The following is a 17,998-nucleotide window of genomic DNA, read 5'->3' as shown; positions in this document are numbered from 1 at the left end:
GAGGGAGAAGAAAGACTGCTAAGGAAGCTGAGCATGCCTCTGTAACTTTCACGTTTGTGTGTTATTTCCCTGACATACACCACAGGGACAGCAGGAAATGAACAGATGGCCCAGCACCCCCCCCAAGGATGAGGACAGGCAGGGTGAGCAGAATAGGACGGGGGTTCGTAAGCCAGAGCACACCCACTTCTTTGGGATTCGGGATGAGGCTCCACAGAGAAGCACCGAATCACAGACACATCTGGGCTCAGAGGCCAGTGATCTATTTGATGAGAAGCGTTATTTTCCGACAAATAAACTGCTCTTGTTTCAACTTTAATCAGGAAGCTGAAGAGAGTTGAGTCCACGTGTTCACGCATGAGTGGCAGCCGGCTTTCACTGCACACGCCACAGGTAGGCTGGACCTCTGTCTGTGCTAAATAATAAACAACTACAACAATAAAAACTGAGGACTGAGCAAAAAGTAGGTGCCTTCTCCAATAGGAAAGAACAAGGATTAGAAGTTTGCAAGGATTTTGGAGCCAAGAAGCCATCTGCTTAGAAGCAGGGGGTCAGACATTGAGAAGAGAAAACAGAGGGAACTCTTGGGTTGTCAGTTCAAGAAAGTAACTGTTCCCAGCCTACAGTTTAACCTGGCTCCTTACTGCCTGCGGAGGGAGGCTCAGCACTGCTCCGTGAAAAAGTTCCCAATGCTGTAACAACAACAACGAAAACCACCTGTGAATTGTGAAATAAATTCGTGATATTCCTCAAAAAAAGTAGTTCAGGAAATTGGGCCCTGGATGGTGTAGCTCAGTGGGTTGAGTCCCAGCCTGTGAACCAAAGAGTCGCTGGCTCAATTCCCAGTCAGGGCCCATGTCTGGGTTACCAGGCAGGTCCCCAGTAGGGGGTGTGCAAGAGGCAACCACACACTGATGTTTCTCTCCCTCTCTTTCTCCCTCCCCCCCCTCTAAAAATAAATAAATAAAATCTTCTTAAAAAATTGGAATACTTAACGGCAGAAGAATTTGCAGTAAGTTTAAGAAAACATCACTAATTGAGGAGCTACTACTGAGACAAGCTTTGCTTTTTAAACTTCACGTAAAACTTGACGAATGAGCAAAATCATAAAATAGCTTTACAAAAGCAACTTAAAAAGAGAAACAGGTGTGGATTAAATTGTCATTGGCTGAAGACTTGCTTTGAATAGCTCAAGAGGAAAACCACTCATTAGAAACTAAAGAAGCGTGGGAAGTCGTATTTTAAGTCCCCCATCAGGAGAGGACACGCACCTGTCTTCGGGTGTATTGAGAAGAACCCTTGAGGATTTCCACTTGTGATTTTGTATGTCAGCTTGTCACTGGAGCTAGAATCCGGGTCAAAGGCTTCAATCTGGACAACCGACACATCCTTGGGGGCATTTTCCACGATTTCTGGGTGGTACACCGGCTCTGAAGTCTGCGGCGCGTTGTCGTTGACATCTTCTACCTCGATGTAGACCTCTATGAACGAGGACAGAGGTACGACACCCTGGTCGGTGGCGTAGACCGTCAGCCAGTAGTGGGAGGCGGATTCGCGGTCCAGGCGATCAGAAGTCTCGATGACGCCTAGCGGGAAGGAAGACAAACGTGGAGAAGCACGTCAACAACAACGACAAAAACTGCCGCGCCGAGAAAGTGTCACCCTGCGGGCCAACTCTGACTTACTGAGGGCTACGCGTCACGGCTGTGGGATCTGCAGCAACTTGGCCGATCTCGACCTCACCAAGTCCTTTTCTGATAAACCAATGCTGATGATGGCGTGTTCCTCAGAGGCTGACTAAATAAACCCACAGGCACGTGACCATCAGAACGGGACCTGGCACCTAACACTGGCTGTTAAAGTGTTTGTCATCATCATTAGTACCAGGTGCAAAGCACTGTGGGAAGCACTTTACAGATATTGTCTCGTTCAAGTCTCAGAACCACCCAGTGAGATGGATGGGTAGTAGGAGCCCATCTCATGGCCGACTACTCTGCTTTTCCAAGGGTGAAATTTATGGTGGGGTAAGACTGGTTGACTTTTCTGGATGTTAATCAGGGAGCCCCAGCCCAGACCTGAGTCCCCACAGTATAGCACCTCTGCCCCCCCCCCCCCCCCGCCATGCCACGGGACCTTCTGCTAGAGTTTAGAGGAAGAGGATGGAGCAAACGACTCTCCACTGCTCAGCTGGGCAGACACACCCTTTATGACAGCTCAGAAACCTGGAGGATGGCCTTTCAAAGTTCAGAGTACGGGATTGCTCAGGTCTCCTGTGCATACAAACCTCTGGTTTCTTTTCCTCACTCTGAACCAGAGTGCTCAGAACACAAATTCTTACACCGTAAGCACCGAAAAGGCGGAGGCCACAGGCTTCTGAAATATCAGCACACCCAGCACCTTACCCAAAGCCCAGTAATCATTCCTTAAATGAATGAACGAAAATGAATACACATCTTAACTGGAGCTGATACAGAAAAGTCCTCCATTAGGACCCAAACTAAGACTCAAATCTCATTAAGTCAACTAGTGAAAAATGGAGTCATGTAAATCACAAAAAAGGGGGCATGTGTACCCCTGCGGCCCAGCCTCTGAAATTAGTCGAACCCTCACTTGATCCCAGGATGAACCCCTCCTCAGGGTGGTGACTGGTGAGGACAGCCCCTCCTCTTAGGCAAACCCAGCCTTTGTAGCCCAAGGTGTAACCGTGCCCTCCGGCTCTCCCAGGACACGCCCAGTACCTGGCTGCATGTGCTCTGGTGTGGTAACCATTCCGAAGCAGAGCCCCTTCTGGGGTTCAACACTCTGTGGTCCAGGCTGGACTTTGGAATCCTACACCCTTCAATTAAATCACTGGAATTTCCCACTTAATGCCTTTTCGTTTTGAAGGTTTAAGAATTAACAAAGTGATAGTAATTATAATGCTGCCGAATAGCAGTAAACATTTTATTATTTACGTTTTATTATTTAGTTAAGTTTGCTACTTGTAAGTTATAAACCTTTTTCGAAATGTCAGATATTATCTAATATGCAAAATAAGTGAGATTTTTCTCCTATGCACTACCTCAAATAAGTAACTATTTAAGTTTATAAATGGGTCTATAATACCACTCAAAGAATTATAAAATAAAGTGTCAGAACTTTTAAATAAAAAGGAAGTAACTGGTGTCTGTATGCAGCAAAGACAACTTTCGGATAAACTCAAACACATTTTCCTTTTCCTCTGATCCAAATGCAGCCTATGCACCCTCTCACTAAATTACTAAAACAAGGTTTTTAGCTTGAAAGGAGAGTGCTCTTAGTAACGAAAAACAAAGTCCTCTCTGCTGCTTTTGTTTTTTCATGACCCCCACCAGCTGAAGCAAAGCAGTCAGGGAATACCAGCGTGCTCTCTCTCCTAGTTTTACACAGTAACAAATGAACGCACACGCACTCCTCTTGTGTTCTGCCGTGTCGTTAAAGTGTAACATAATTCATCTGGCGGATGAAGTATTATTAGAAAGTTTCAAGAAGACGGGTACACCGTGCTTGTCTTCACCTCTTTTGAGTCCTAATCCTTGAACAGTTTGTGCTGCTCTCCACTTTTAAAAATTGCATCCCTCTAACTGTGATTTGTAGGCATTTGATGACAACAGTAATTATGGAAAAGCCAAGCACCAGCACCGTCTTGCAGACATCACTTCATTCACGCCTGTCTCCAACCTGCCTGTGTAGGCACTGTTATTGCCCCCGCACCGAGGATGCCAAGCCCAGGGGAAGAGGGATGGGGCACTTCCCGGGGTCACAGTTCAGAGACCATGACTCTCTGACTCCAGTGCCAGCAAAATTCCATCCGTCCTATTGTTCCCGTGACAAAAGTGCAGTATCGAAACTCAGAGTGAAGACTCTGAAAGGCAAGTTGAACTTGATAGTCCATCCATTTTTTAACATGGCAATGTTCAGAAGGAATGTATTCGGTGTTTGTTCTCGTACAGGGTGGTTTTCTCTGGGGTCTGGATGGAAGGGGAAAACATAAAATGAAAGTATACTATGGGGCTGAAATTACAGGCCAAGCCAGCTACTCATCTCCCAGCGTGTTCCACCTTGAGTCTGGCCTGGTGGTGTTCAAGCTGCACTGTGAGGGGCGGGGCCCCGGCCGCCCACAGCCTCGCTCTCCCAACCTGCCTGGCAACGGGGTAGCAGCCATGCCTTCTCCGCACGACCCCCTAGACGTGTTAAGAAGGGGAGCTTCTGAATGCCAGGTAACCTCTGGATAGTAATAAAGGTTAAAAGGGACGCAGCAAAGTAGCTCTGCTTAGATATGGAAGAAAGCTAAGATTGTATTCATTAGCAATTTAAATATTAACTACGCAGAACTGAGATGCTCAGAGGTTCGTATTTCATTCATTCAGGGGCTATAGTTTTACATTTGACAGCAACTGCTAAGATGGTTATGTTTTGATGTATTTTAATTACCACACCCTTACAGAAGGAAGAACAAACAAAATTATTTAATATAGCTTATGGGTAACTCTGAAGAAAATTTTTCACTGTCAGAGGGGAAGGACAGCACACTGAATAATCTCTTCTAACCATTAAAATGCTCAAATTCATATTAACACAAGCATATTTATTGTGTTTGTGATACTTTAGTGCTACTGCTCTTTGCTGTGTGCCAAGGACTTCTCTGGGTCCTCTACCTGCACCGAGTGGTTTAAAGAACCCGAAATCTGTAGGACTTTCACCCCAGCTTCACAAAGGAGGCAGCAGCAGCTCCGATAAAGCAATCAACTTGCCCAGGCTTCAGAGTGTAAGGAACAAGGCCGTGGTCGGCAGTTACTTGGTAGAACTGGGATCTCAGTAGACAGTCTGATTCTGGAACACAGGCGCCCCGCCGCAGCCTAGACCCTCGTGAGCCACAGCATCACTGTCACCCACCCACAGCACCTGGGATGCTGGGGACCACGGGGGAGGGCACTGCCCCCATGAAGGATGAGGCCACAAGGAGTTTTCAACTGGTGGAATAGGACACTAAAGGAGAGAAGATCCAAGGACCGGGCTTGGTCATGCGGTTCAGGGTCAGGCGCCTAACGTGTTATTCTAACTGTGGATTCTAATTCTAAACGCTGTACTAAACACACAGAGTAGGCAGGGAAAAGTACAGACACATGCAAGGTTATTTTGCATTCTGCTTTTCAAATCTGTGTGTTTGGTCACAAGATGCATCCCCCCAAGACCCCCAGGCACAGACTGAAGCCCCTGCACTGTGGTCCCGTCTGGATTCCAGGAAAAGTACAAGAGTTCAAGAAAGGCTAGAGAAACTCTAGGTAATCTGGGAAGAAAAGACGAGTAGTGGACCTAGGCTCAGCATCTTGGAATCAAGGATGGCAGACTGGCAAGTCCTCAGAAGTCCTCAGGGCAACTCTCTTGTTTTTAAATAAAGATGAAATGATTCACCCAACTCCAGGAGGCTAAACACACGGGTTCTAGACTCCGGAGTGAGACACCTCCTTAATCAGGGGCTCATCAGGATCACAGGGGTCCTGGTTTCTGAGGGGACCAGCCCCCAACTATCCAGATGTCGTACCAAACAGCATTTACTCCGTCACTTTAAGTTCTCATTCCCGCACTTCTGTTCCCAGTCCTTCCCAGGGCACACCTAGCATTTACACAGATGGACTTCTTCTGGAACTTCAGCAGTTACCTTAATGCGCAAAAGAGAAACAAATGTTCAAAACCGTATTATGAAGACTTCTGGTTAGCACCTTTAATATAGGAGAACAAGGATACTAGACCCCTACCCGTCACTGAAAATGAATCAATCAACCCACTGCATCTATTCTCAAAACTCTGCCTCATTCTTACTTTTCTCAATGCACAATCAGTTAGCATCCAACTCTCAGGAACTACTTTTTGCATACCGGGTCATGAATTCAGTTTTCCTGAAACAATTCTCTAAGGAAGCAATAAAAACTGTACGTATTTAAGCTCTAGTTTAACATACATTTTCCGTTAACCCATACACGCAATAATACTGTATCTTATCTGGCACATATATACATCCATATACAAACTCTGTGGTCTTCTCCTTTCTGTCTATATTTCCTTCTTTCTCTGCCATCTCCACTCCTATTTTTTATTTCCTCTTTCATTTCCTGAAACATAGGACCAAACTAGGTAATAAGTAAGCCCGGGCTTTCCTGCGGGACAAGAGGACTGATGCTGTAAGCGGAAAGGCTGCCAGAAGGAGTACGCAAAAAACGACCCCTTTCTCACCACAGGCTACAGTGCCCAGTAGCAGGCGGGGTGGGGATGCTGCTGTGTTGATTCTATACATTGTATCCTCTGAGCTCAGAAAACAACCTTGTGATAGGAACTCCTCTGCCACCTTATGAGGGATTTCATATCTTTGCTTTAATGAGACATTACATAAGTAACTGCATAGCTTTCCAATCTCAAGAATACAATGAAGACATTCTCAGGAAAGGTTGTTAATAAGGAAAAAAACAAAAACAAAAACAGAAAGAAGCTGAAAGGTAAAGCTGTGAAGTAAAAATGTCTATCATTCCAAAAACATGCTCTCTAGGATTCCAAAACCACCACCAGGTGTCACTATGGAAATTGACTTCAAAGGTGAACACAGTGGAAAAACTCGAGAGAAGGAAGAATGAAATTGTTCAAAGAGCCTGGCCAAGGTAGCCAAAAATGTAGCTCACTAAATTTCTTTCTAGAAGGATTCATTAATGTCCATATATTCAATTAAACAGATACGGATGGCACCTTAAAGCCTGATTATTCAAAGGTGACAGGGGACAACAGTAGGTGCTCCAGTGAGTGGTCCGAAAGCGAAGACAGGTTTCGGTGACTGATGTCTCCCCCCACCGTTGATGGCCAGGGCTGCCGTTAACACTAATTGTCCCTCAACAGGAAAACCCAGCACCCCTCCCACTAACATGTACAAAGTACGCTGCTTTTGACATAGTAATTTCTAGGGCAGAAATAGAGTTGTATGTAGCCACTTGTCTGCCAAGAATAATCTAACTGACTCAAATTTCCATGGCCACAGAACACCTTTATTCCTGGAATTTTCCTATTTTCTTTGTTTAATAGGCCTTGGCCTCTTATCAAGACCTAGTGCCAAAGCTTTCAACAAAATGTTGCTTTTGAGATTCCTCAGCTACTCCAACCCAAAATAGTTATAATCAGCAATGACTGGCTACACAGATTTGCCATACACCCCGCCCGCCTTTCTGATATCTGTGTGCATGTCTGGGTATATCCTCACTTTTCTGGAATCAAGCTTCAGCAGCAATTGCATGAAAAGCTTGTCTTGGTCAATCACAAGATAAACTCAAATGCAAGACAGAGTTTTTTGATGACGTTTCCCTGTGTCAGCAACAAGGAACTGAATATTCTTCCCTCCCATTGTACAGTTTCTTCACAAACAAATAACTCTTGGAAATAAGTATTTCCCAAATATAAAAGAACAAAGGTCTCTTCAACACACTAGAGATACAATATCTATGTTTCTGCAATTAATCCATAAACGGCATCTCAACTTTTTTTTTCAAGAAAAAAATCAGAAGTCCCAGAACGGTTACATTAAATATTAATTGACGATAAGACATTCTTTCATCCCCAAAGTCAATTTAAAAAGTAGACTACCAGCTCCCAGCTGACAGGCAAGCCCTGGGAAGGCATGGATTTCCTGTCTGTTTTGTTCAGGGGCTGGCGAGCGGTGGGTGCTTATGAAGGCCCCTGTGGCGCACAGGACACTCCCCAAAGGACAAGTGTGAGAAATGGTCACAGCCCAGAGGATCCTAAGGAAACGTGACCACTGGGCGGAATGCAGCGTCCTGAGTGGGATGCAGGACCACAAAAAGCACATCCCGGAAACACTGAAAAAGCCTGAGTCCGCCGTGGGCTTCTGTTAACAAGAACGTATCGATACTGGTTCACTAATTATAACGAATACATATTTATGCAATCTTAATTATAGAGGAAACCGTGCGTGGGCTGGGGGCTTTATGGGATGTCTATACATCTCTGCAATTTTTCTCTAAATCTACTTAATTTTTACAAAAAGGTATCCATCAGAGCTCATATTATGAATATTAATTTGTTTCCTTCAAGTGATAATGCATTTTCCAATTCCATCCATGTTGTTGCAAAGGGTAGTAGCTCCTTCTTTCTCTCTGCAGCATAGAATTCCATTGTGTATATGTACCACAATTTTTGGATCCATTCATTTACTGATGGGCACCTAGGTTGCTTCCAACTCTTGAAGCTAAACAACAAAACAAACAAGTAAGCAGAAAAAAAAAACCCAAAAAACAAAGACACTGAAATAGAGAACAAGGGGATAGTGACCAGAGGGGAGAAGGAAGGGAAGTTAAGGGGGAAAAAGGGGGGAGGGATTTGGAGGAACAAATAGGAAGGACACAGGGACAAGAACTAAGGGGGGGGAGGAAATGGGAGGGAGGTGGGGAGCAAGGGGCAGGGGAGGCTGGGATGGGAAAAATAGACAAAACTGTACTTGAAAAATAACTAAATAAAATTTAAAAAAAAAAAAAATTTGTTTCCTTCAAGTGATAAAACATTTTCGAATTCCTCATTTTCATTACATATTAGAATTGACTGACACTGCTGTAAATATTTCAAAATCTATCCTCTATCTTCATCTATCATACCTTGACAGATCCTAACATGCATATACAAATTTTTTTATATTAGGGCGTAACATGTAAATAGCAATACAATTTGTAAGCCATATTCTGCTACAAATAGCAAGCCGTATTTTAAATGCACACCATAAAAACCCAAATAGAACATAAGTGCCATCAGTCTCCCAGAAGTTTTGTTAGTATGAACTTCCTGTTTTATTTTCTTTCCATTACCGAGTATTTATCTATTTCATTTCTGAATATTTATTTCATGCAATCTGAGCAGACATGTAATAATGGATATTCTGACAGCTCCAACAAGTTAATATTCCAAAAGTACTTATGTATGAAACCACTTACAAAGTTTTAGGTTTGGGAAACTCTATAATTAAGCATACTGCCCAGAATTAGGTCGTATGTTAATCGCTGGAAGTGTTTTTACACGGCAGCTGTCAATCCGTTGCTTCGCTATTCAGAGTGCCAATCGAAATCATTTTAATTAAAATGAAGATCTGTCAACTCGTTCCATTAAAATAGTTGCAATAACTTTAAAATTAGCTGAGGAAGCTTTTCAACTTACAAACTTACTAGAACTTTACATTAATTAAGTTCATAATCAGATTTTAAGCATGTATGTCAAGCTCAGGGAGTTCTTTAGCTTGGTGAGAAGTCATTCCCATGCCCAGCTCTGCTAAGCTATGTTTTCAGCTTTGTTGAAAAATGATTTCAAGTTCCGATTTCCACATCAGTGTCATTAGTGCTGTTAATGAGGGCTTTCACAGATAAGCTCTCTGAAAGAGCATCATCCTTGGGTATCCAAAGTATCATTTGAACGCATATTAATTGGATAAAAGTACATGCACCGGATGGCCTTTGGAGACATTCAAATTCATAGGAAACATTTCACATGTCGCTGGCAATGTTCCTAGATGTTTGTTTAGAAACCAATGGTCATTACTTTCCCTACGCTGTGTTTACTGGACACACACTCACCAAATGCAGATCTACGCTACATGGTTTAACCCTCACAATTATTCTGTAAACTCAGGGGTCTTTCCCCATTTCCCACATGTGACTGCAGAGGTTTACAGCTGAAAAAGTCACCGATCTAAAGTCGTTTTACCCAGCCCTGTAACAGTAATAAGTTAATCAGTAATTACTGAATTCTGTTACCAGTTAGCCACCTGAGCGCTTTACATTTACTAACTTGTTTAGGACTCAAAAGTTCACAAGTTGGCGTAAGTTACCCAAGTAGTTACAGAGAAGGTGTGTGGGCAACCTGGCCGACCAGCTCCAGAGCCCACCACCACACTCTGCGGGTCCCGTTGGGTGGGCTGGGGTGGCAGAGTGTGACTCAACAGCCACGTCCAACTCTCAAGCCTTGGTTCCTCCCTTGCAAGCCCATAAATAAACCCACCACGTTGATGGGGAAAAAAATCAGACACCATCAACAGAAGGTCATGAGCACTGGCCCATGGTGGGAGGAACAAGATGACTTAAAGTATAAATCTGACTCACTGTGGGCCACACGGAACCCTGGACAGAGGTCAAGAATCCAGGGGACCAAGCGCCTTTAGAATGAAAAAGGGGGAAGGATACACAGGAACCAAGAGTCTAACACGATTGTATATATTCAGGAGGCCGCTGTACTTGTTCTGCCAGACCAGTCATGCAGAGATGCAGTGTAAACTGCGTCCAGTGAAACACCACTGGGTCTGCGGCATTGCGTAACACTGAAATCGCTGTCTGACTATCACCTCTCAGCTGGGAATGCAGCTGCTGTGACTGACTTTCAATATTGAGGGGGCGCCCTAGGTCCAGGGTTCTAAATCTTAAGGCACTTGTGGAAGTTCTGTGCCGATACAAACTAGTCTCTTAAGGAACATCCCTCTTAAAAAAAAAAAATCTGGCCTTAGCTGGTGCAGCTCAGTGGATTGAGCTCCGGCCTGCAGACCAATGGGTCGCCAGTTCGATTCCCAACAGGGCACATGCCTGGGTTGTGCATCAGGTCCCCAGTGGGGGATGTACAAGAAGCAACCACACATTGATGTTTCCTTCTCTCTCTTTCTCCCTCCCTTGCTCTTCTCTAAAAATAAATAAAGTCTTAAGTCCCTAATACTTAAATAACAGATGTAAAAAAAACCCTGTATCCTACATTATCCTTCCCATCAAAGAAAAAAATTAATATTGTTAGTGGCTGGATCCTAATCTGGAATCTGGTGTTACTGATTTGTATCTCGTTTAATTCATTCAACAAGCACATGGTTCCTACTGTCTGCCAGGCATGAGACAAGGTGCTAAAGAATCCAAGAAAAGTAGAGCAGGGTCTTATGGGAAAGGTAGTTAAATAAAGAATAATTTACTCTCTGGAGCTGCAGGGAGAGAAGAAAAAGAAAGCACACCTGTTTCAGAAGGGCAGAACAGTATTTTAACAGCCAGTTACCTTCATAACCATTTCCCATTTATGTTATAAATATCTCTTACATGAAGGTCAAGTAAACCCTCCTTAGGTTATAAATCTCCGCCTGAATTTTATGATGCAACTTTACAAATTAATTGTAATTCCACGTTGTGAGGAAAGACAGGGAGATGTGTACCTGCACTCAAAAAGGTGGCTTACAGGGACGAATGAGTTTTTCTTCTTTGTGCCAGTATTTTCTGACTCTCTACAAGAAATACATATGCATCGCGTAAAACTATTTTTGAATCCCGCATGCATCAAGGATTAATCCAAAGTGTATTAACAGAACTTGGGAAATTTCAGAAATGTAAAAGCAACCTTTAGAGGGTAAGAAGTGACTTCCAGGTTTCCATAAGTTGAACAACTGCCTGAAACATTTGTATTGTAAAGTGTGTTCTAGCACGAAGACAAGGCACTATTCAATGACCAAAATGTCAGTTGAAACGACTGAGGCCCACGCCAAGCTCCTGAGAGCACTCCCTTCTAAAGAAGGAATGGAATGAGATTCCTCCTGCCGCAGGCAAGTATTACACTGGTCACTGTGTAAACACAGTCCTTTCCAAGAGACGGTTGTCTCCAGAGCCCTGCAGTGGGCAAGGCTGGTGGAAGAGGGGATCGGCCTTTTTCTAAGGCTTGTTTAGGCTTCTACTAGACAGATTCCAAATCCAGAAAACGGCAAGTAGTACTTATTTTTCTTAAAATAAAACCTGAGACTCGCACGCAGTTTAGCTATGCCCAAAGGGAAGGTGTGTTTTACATGAACCAAATACCAGTGGAAGCAAATAAAAATCCCATTTATTTTGCGGTGCCTGTGGTAATGAACCTGTATAAATCCCCCCATGTCCTATCCACTCTCAAGGGGCACTTTTCTATACCTTTTAATCAAATGAAAATGCAAACTGGCTCCTCTATTAAATTCTATTTCAACCATAAAGCAGTTTTTAAATTTTAAAAACCCAAACTATTTTACAAACTGAAAAGGTGCAATTTAGAGACAATGTTCAATTACTTTTAATAAAAAATTTGCTGCCAAACCCGATACCTACAAGAAACTCAGAAACTTAAGCTAGGTTAGGACTAACCTAGTTGTGAACTGATTCAATGACACTAATAACTTGAGAGAAACTTTGGGTACACCCTGTTTTATGCGAACAAACACTTCAAATTAAATCAAACACCTATAAATAGAATGACCTAAATGCATGGCAAGATTAGATTGCTTAACCCTTACTAAGAATCTTTGTTAAGGCAAAACATCAATTTGTACACACATATCGTCCCTTAATTTACCTGTTTTCTAAACTCGTATTTGCTTAAATGAAGACAGGTATGAATGACAGACTTACATGCAGTTGAAAATTGCCAATTTGATATATATTTTTAAAACCACAAAAGACGGGGCAGACCTCTATTTCATCAGTGGATTCTGAAACCAGAGAGAAACAAGGAAGGCAGGTCAAACCCAGCAGCTCGGGCAGCGCCAGCGGGCAAGGCAGCCCAGGCCCACGGAGGGTGGGGTAGAACCCGCACTGTCTGAAGCAAAGGGGAGACACTGCGCAGAACACACACTGGGCAACACTGAATGAAGGCCCCCGGAGAAAGATGCCTGCTCGTTCGTCAGTTTAGAGAATATGGAGACAATTCCTGAGATAGTAAGAGGCTGTATAAAGACCAGATTAGTGACTCTCAACTGTCACATGTCTGTATTAAAAAACTAAAGCAAAGGACTGAATTAGGAATAAAATGAACACAGAGTAAAGAACTGCAGTAGTTCTTATGTTATCCTTGTCCTTAATTCCCTCTACTGAGTCCAGTTCGCTAATAAAGTTGTTCTCCAACAGGGTAGTAATGAACATTTCATGAAAAAGTGAAATGTTTTCCTCTAATCCTTCTAACCATTTATTAAATGAGGCGATAATAGAAGATCTAGAACACAAAAATGAACAGACACATCAGTAGTCATATATATTACAGAAGGGAACATAAATTATTCATTAGAAATTTATTCAAAAGTACACAACAGTTAGTTACAGGATATTAATTGTAATTAACTATCAAAACAGCTACAATATAAATATATAAAAATAAAATCTTAATTAAGGGTATAACTAGTTTAAAGTGCGAAACCCTAAAAACCGATCTTCCTAACTGATAGGTAACTAAATGACAATTCAATGAAATGGAAAAACCACACATGTTGTTTTGGAAACCACCTGCACTTTCCAAATACTCTTCCTAAAAAAACAAATACAAACTCAAAACCCAAAAGTCAAAAATAAAAAGGCATGGTATATGTTGTTTAACATTATTGGCATTTCTAAAGAAGCTCAGATATTTCTAGCTCATGACAGGACATTAGATACATGGGTTCAAAGGAAAGAGGCCAGATGTTCTGTTATCAAGTTGGAGTGTCATTTTTAAAGTGATTTTTTAAAACAAATGATTCACTCCTCAACTCTTGGATGGACCTGCTCTTCACCCAACCAATTACGAAAGACACAGCAAAGCAGGTATTCTTCCTAGTTATTGGGTCAGCCAAAAAGTTCATTTAGGTTTTTTCCTTACAATGGCTCTAGTGGTTCTTAATCATCTTTAATCTCATTTGAAATAATTCTGTTATTTTGTGACATCTGTCATGTCAGCATGCATTTAAAAAACTCAATGAAATCAGTGAATTTTTGTATAGCCATTTTAATACTGTAGAAGAAAATTCGCAACATCTTAGTGCCTTATACATTATTATCTCAAGGAAGGTAAAAACTCAACTGAAACGCAAAAAAAAAAAAGAGAGAGATCTGTGCAGCATATGGAGAAGGTGCTAGGACTGACTGAACAAGTTAAATGTGGTTTGTGAACTTTCTTGGTACTACTGACACTTTGGCTAAATAATTCTTTGCTGTGGGGGTGTCTCATGCAGTGGAAGATGTTTAGCGGTACCCTTGGCCTCTACCCACTAGAAGTGGGAGTGAGCCAACGTACTCAAATATCCAAATCAATCAAGTTATTGGTGAAAATAAAAAGTGTATCTTCTATTTTACAGGAAAAAAAAACTAAGGCTTTTTGACCAACCCAACATTTTATTACTTTGGTTGGTTAACTGTTAACAGCCTATTAAAATCTGAAACTCCCCCAAATCTTTCATTTACATGATCACTTTATGATTAGGTAAATCTCAACTAACCATAACTCACAGACCCATTAATACTAATATACCCATTAACAAAAGAAAATACAAAAAACTTCTGAAATCATCTCAGGGAGTAAGTTTTAAAAATTATGTTTACAAATTAAGTCTCAATTTAACCAAATATTGAAGAAACTTTAAGGATGTTCACTTTTAGCCCCATATTGTGAAATAATTCTGGCATATCCCTGACTTTAATTATTGTCTTTAAGAAGAAATAGAATCCCTGGCTGGTGTAGCTCAGTGGATTGAGCGCGGGCCTGCGAACCAGACAATCGCGGTTTGATTCCCAGTCAGGGCACATGCCTGGGTTGCAGGCTAGTTCCCTGCAGGCCAGTTCCCAGCAGGGGATGCACGAAAGGCAACCGTACATTGATGTTTCTCTCCCTCTCTCCTTCCCTTCCCCTCTAAAGATAAATAAATAAAATCTTTAAAAAAAAAAAGAAATAGAATCCAACAGACTGAAATCTGTTTAAAATGCGCCAAGGGTCAGTAGTAATAACAGGAGAAAAACTAAGAACTGATATTCTTAACAGTACTAATGTCTCTAATCAGATAAAAAGAACTAATTCATAGTTGGAGAATATAACACATAAGCATAAGATGTGAATGCGACTGAACTTGACCTCTGTGATGCCTGATGACACCACCAGGGGACATTCAACATGCTTCCACACGCACCGCCCTTTCTGTGCCGGCCCTCCCCGCAGCCGGCCCTCCGCTCTCTGTCCTCTGGAAGCGAACAGACCTGGATCCCAAACACACCGACAAAGGTACATGTAGGCAGCTGCCCTCCTAAGCAACAGCATTTTATCAAGTTTCAAAAGCAAGGGAAGTTCTAAACAAAGGTATGTAGTTGACTTAAATGACCCCACCAAAGAAGCCGAGAAAGTGAAGAATTAAGAGAGCAATAAAAATCACGTCGTCCTACCCTCTAATTTTACAGATGAAAAAGCCACAGTCCAGAAAGCTGATGGCTTGTCTTTCGACTCTAGAGCTTGAATCAAAGCTGTAACTGGAGCCCTGGTCTCTTGAACCTCCAGCCTACCCTCCAGAGCGGCTCCTGATCAAGACAGAAGATGCTGCCTTAATCCAAATTCCCGTAGGAGAGAAATGCGGTTGCTGATTTTGTGATTGAAATGACTGACAGCAGAAAAAACAAGTGTCAGTGATACATCTTGGGGATTTGCAACAAAAGTCTAAGAAAGCTTAAAAAGTGCCCGTGGCCGCACCTTCTTGTGGTATGGATGACTCTGATGTAATCACACATCCCAGTCACTACCCAGGAGTATTACTTATTGCAGACACAGAGAGGAAAATCGAGTTTCCAGAGAATGTAGTCTTTGTTCCTTTGTTACTTAAAAGTACTAGTCTTTAAGCAATATAATCAATTATTCTTAAGCATTCTTGTTAACTGTCCCAACTCTGCATTTTAATGTGGGACTTTGGGCCATTTATTATTTTCTATATCTAAGTTTCCTCAAATATAAAATGGGGAGCAGTATTGTAAGATGTAAATGCTTAGTATAACAGTAAAGGTAAATTTAGTGCTACTAAGTCTATTTGAATGCTTGGGACCTGGAAGAACAGTCAAGAATCTTGAAAGATTCTTCAAGAGGTATGCCACCTTAATCCCTAACCTCTACTCTGATAAGGATGTTACTATCACTCCAGAGAAAAACCGGCTACCAGAGACCACACTATTATGAAGTAGGGTTTGAAACAGAGCCACTGGAACCACTTGAAGACCAGGTAACTAAAATAACACCAGTGCTTGGAACTGAACAGGGCAGAGCAAGCGAACCTTACAACACTTTCAACAGAGACCTGTAAGTACCGTCATTGCAACTGACAGCATAGAAGACAGGCTGACTGTGTACAGCATCAGTACGCCGGAGTGGCCGGTGAGCTCTGTCCTAAACCCTCCTCCAAGCCCCAGCCAAGTGCAGAGCTACTTTTATGAGACACTATAAAGTCTCATTTCAAACACGATCCGGTAGTCAAAACCAGGAAGAACTTAATTAGACATTCCCGGAGCAAAGAGAAAACATTATGTCCATCTTTGCCCCGGATACGATCTCCTTCCCTACTTGTTTTCATCAAATTTCCAGAAGTTGTTACAGATTTACAAGTTAAAATAGCCAAGTGTCAAAAAAGACTTTCCTAGAATATACCATGATTCAGAAAATTTAAAAGCACAAATTTTACACCCATGTAATAGATAATCCTTAGACACCTAATGCACAAATTTTGACTATCATATGCAGACAGGGGCACTGAAGGGGTTTCTCATCTAAGACCCGGGAAGAAAACCTAGGTCTCCCTCCATCTGGGTGCAGAAATATTAATCATATTCTTTAAAAAAAAAACTTACCTTCTGAACTGCTAAAAACTGTAAATGCCTTTAATGCAAAAGTTTATATGATATATGTGCATAAGACATTCTGAAACTGAAAAAAATGTTTGCTTTTAGTGATTTGGTTTAAGAGTAGTGAAAACAGCAATGTGATTTCAAGGGTTTATAACATACCCAGAAGAAAGTTTACTACCAAGGAGGAAAGCTGGTGTGGAAGACCACCAAAGGTGAGATGAGCCGTCAGACCAAGGGGAGGGCGCTTCGCTTCTGTTCTCCTCACTTGCAGCTCCCACAGGGGTCCCCAAGGAGCCCCGAGTAAAGCTTGAACTGGGATAAAGTTGAAAACAGGACTTCTGGGACAGGACAGGACAGTCCGCGGGAGGACAGAGAGGAGGAGCGCCTGCCACGAAGGCTCTCCCTTCCCAGGGAAGGACTGGCCTGCGTTCCCACCAGGCACCTCCAGTCACAGACCAGGGGCCACGGGGCCTGGCCCCTGCCCTTCTCACCTGCCCCGTCTCAGACTTTCCACCACTATGAGCCTGTTTGTATTTGGGGACCCCTCTTTCCCCCGGATCGAAATCTGTCATCACGTGGCTGGCTCTCCATTCGTGTCACTCAAGTCCCAGCACACGCCTCCTCTTCAGGAGTCCTTCTCTGACCACTCAGTTTAAAGAAGGCCCAGGGCCCAGGACAGTTGGACAAACAGGTGGTTCTCCCCAGGGTCACACACAAGCCCATCAGGGGTTGGCCGGACTTACGCTCTGGGCCCTCACTCTCTCTACTCACCTTCTGGTCAGTACGCCTTTTAGGGATCGGAGATCCCTTTGGAAAGGGTTAAAAGTCCCACAGTGACCCCCGAAACCTTCACAGAACATTTAAAAAAAGAAATCACAAGACAGTTCACATAAAATTGAATAAAACTTAATTTTTCAGTTGTTTACAAGAGTTATGGCACAGTAAGGTTACTATATCATTAATCCCAAGGGGCCAACACTTCTGGGCACTTTATAATTCACCGAAGCAAAGAACGGGGTAAGCAAACTAACAGTTGAGACAGAACTATAGATAGAAGTCAGAATTATCGTGGTTATTGTAGGAAGAATGTATTCAATCTGTACGAAATCGTTCATTTCAGAGGAGCCTTAGCTACCCCACTCCCTTCGGTCATTATGGACTATGCGTATTTCACAATAATAAACTATAGTTCCCTCTTTTTAAAAAAATGTAAAAGATTTTTTTAATTACACAACTTTTCTAGAAAGTGTATAATCTAGACTGACTGCTCCAATTACAGTGCCTCCAACCCCAGGTGAAGCTGGCTCTGCTGCACAGGCCAGTCCGTGTTTGTGCTCCTGGGC

The 17,998-nt window shown here is 42.6% G+C and overlaps 1 protein-coding gene across 3 annotated transcripts in view; it reads right to left on the bottom strand.

Moving 5' to 3' along the window:
- The window catches only part of FAT1 (FAT atypical cadherin 1), a 124,826-nt gene that overhangs the window by 66,309 nt on the left and 40,519 nt on the right, over positions 1-17,998 (bottom strand). For all 3 annotated transcript variants that reach the window (XM_037128745.2, XM_037128743.2, XM_037128746.2), the window contains exon 3: positions 1,272-1,586. In XM_037128745.2, the coding sequence (XP_036984640.2) occupies positions 1,272-1,586 (315 nt within the window). The remainder of the gene's footprint in view (positions 1-1,271; positions 1,587-17,998) is intronic.

This window comes from Artibeus jamaicensis, unplaced genomic scaffold (genome assembly GCF_021234435.1).
Source record: "Artibeus jamaicensis isolate MK-2021 breed Jamaican fruit bat unplaced genomic scaffold, CSHL_Jam_final scaffold_833, whole genome shotgun sequence".
Classification (NCBI taxonomy): Eukaryota; Metazoa; Chordata; class Mammalia; order Chiroptera; family Phyllostomidae; genus Artibeus; species Artibeus jamaicensis.
Note: the sequence above shows the minus strand (reverse complement) of the source record. Positions and strands in the feature narration are given on the sequence as shown.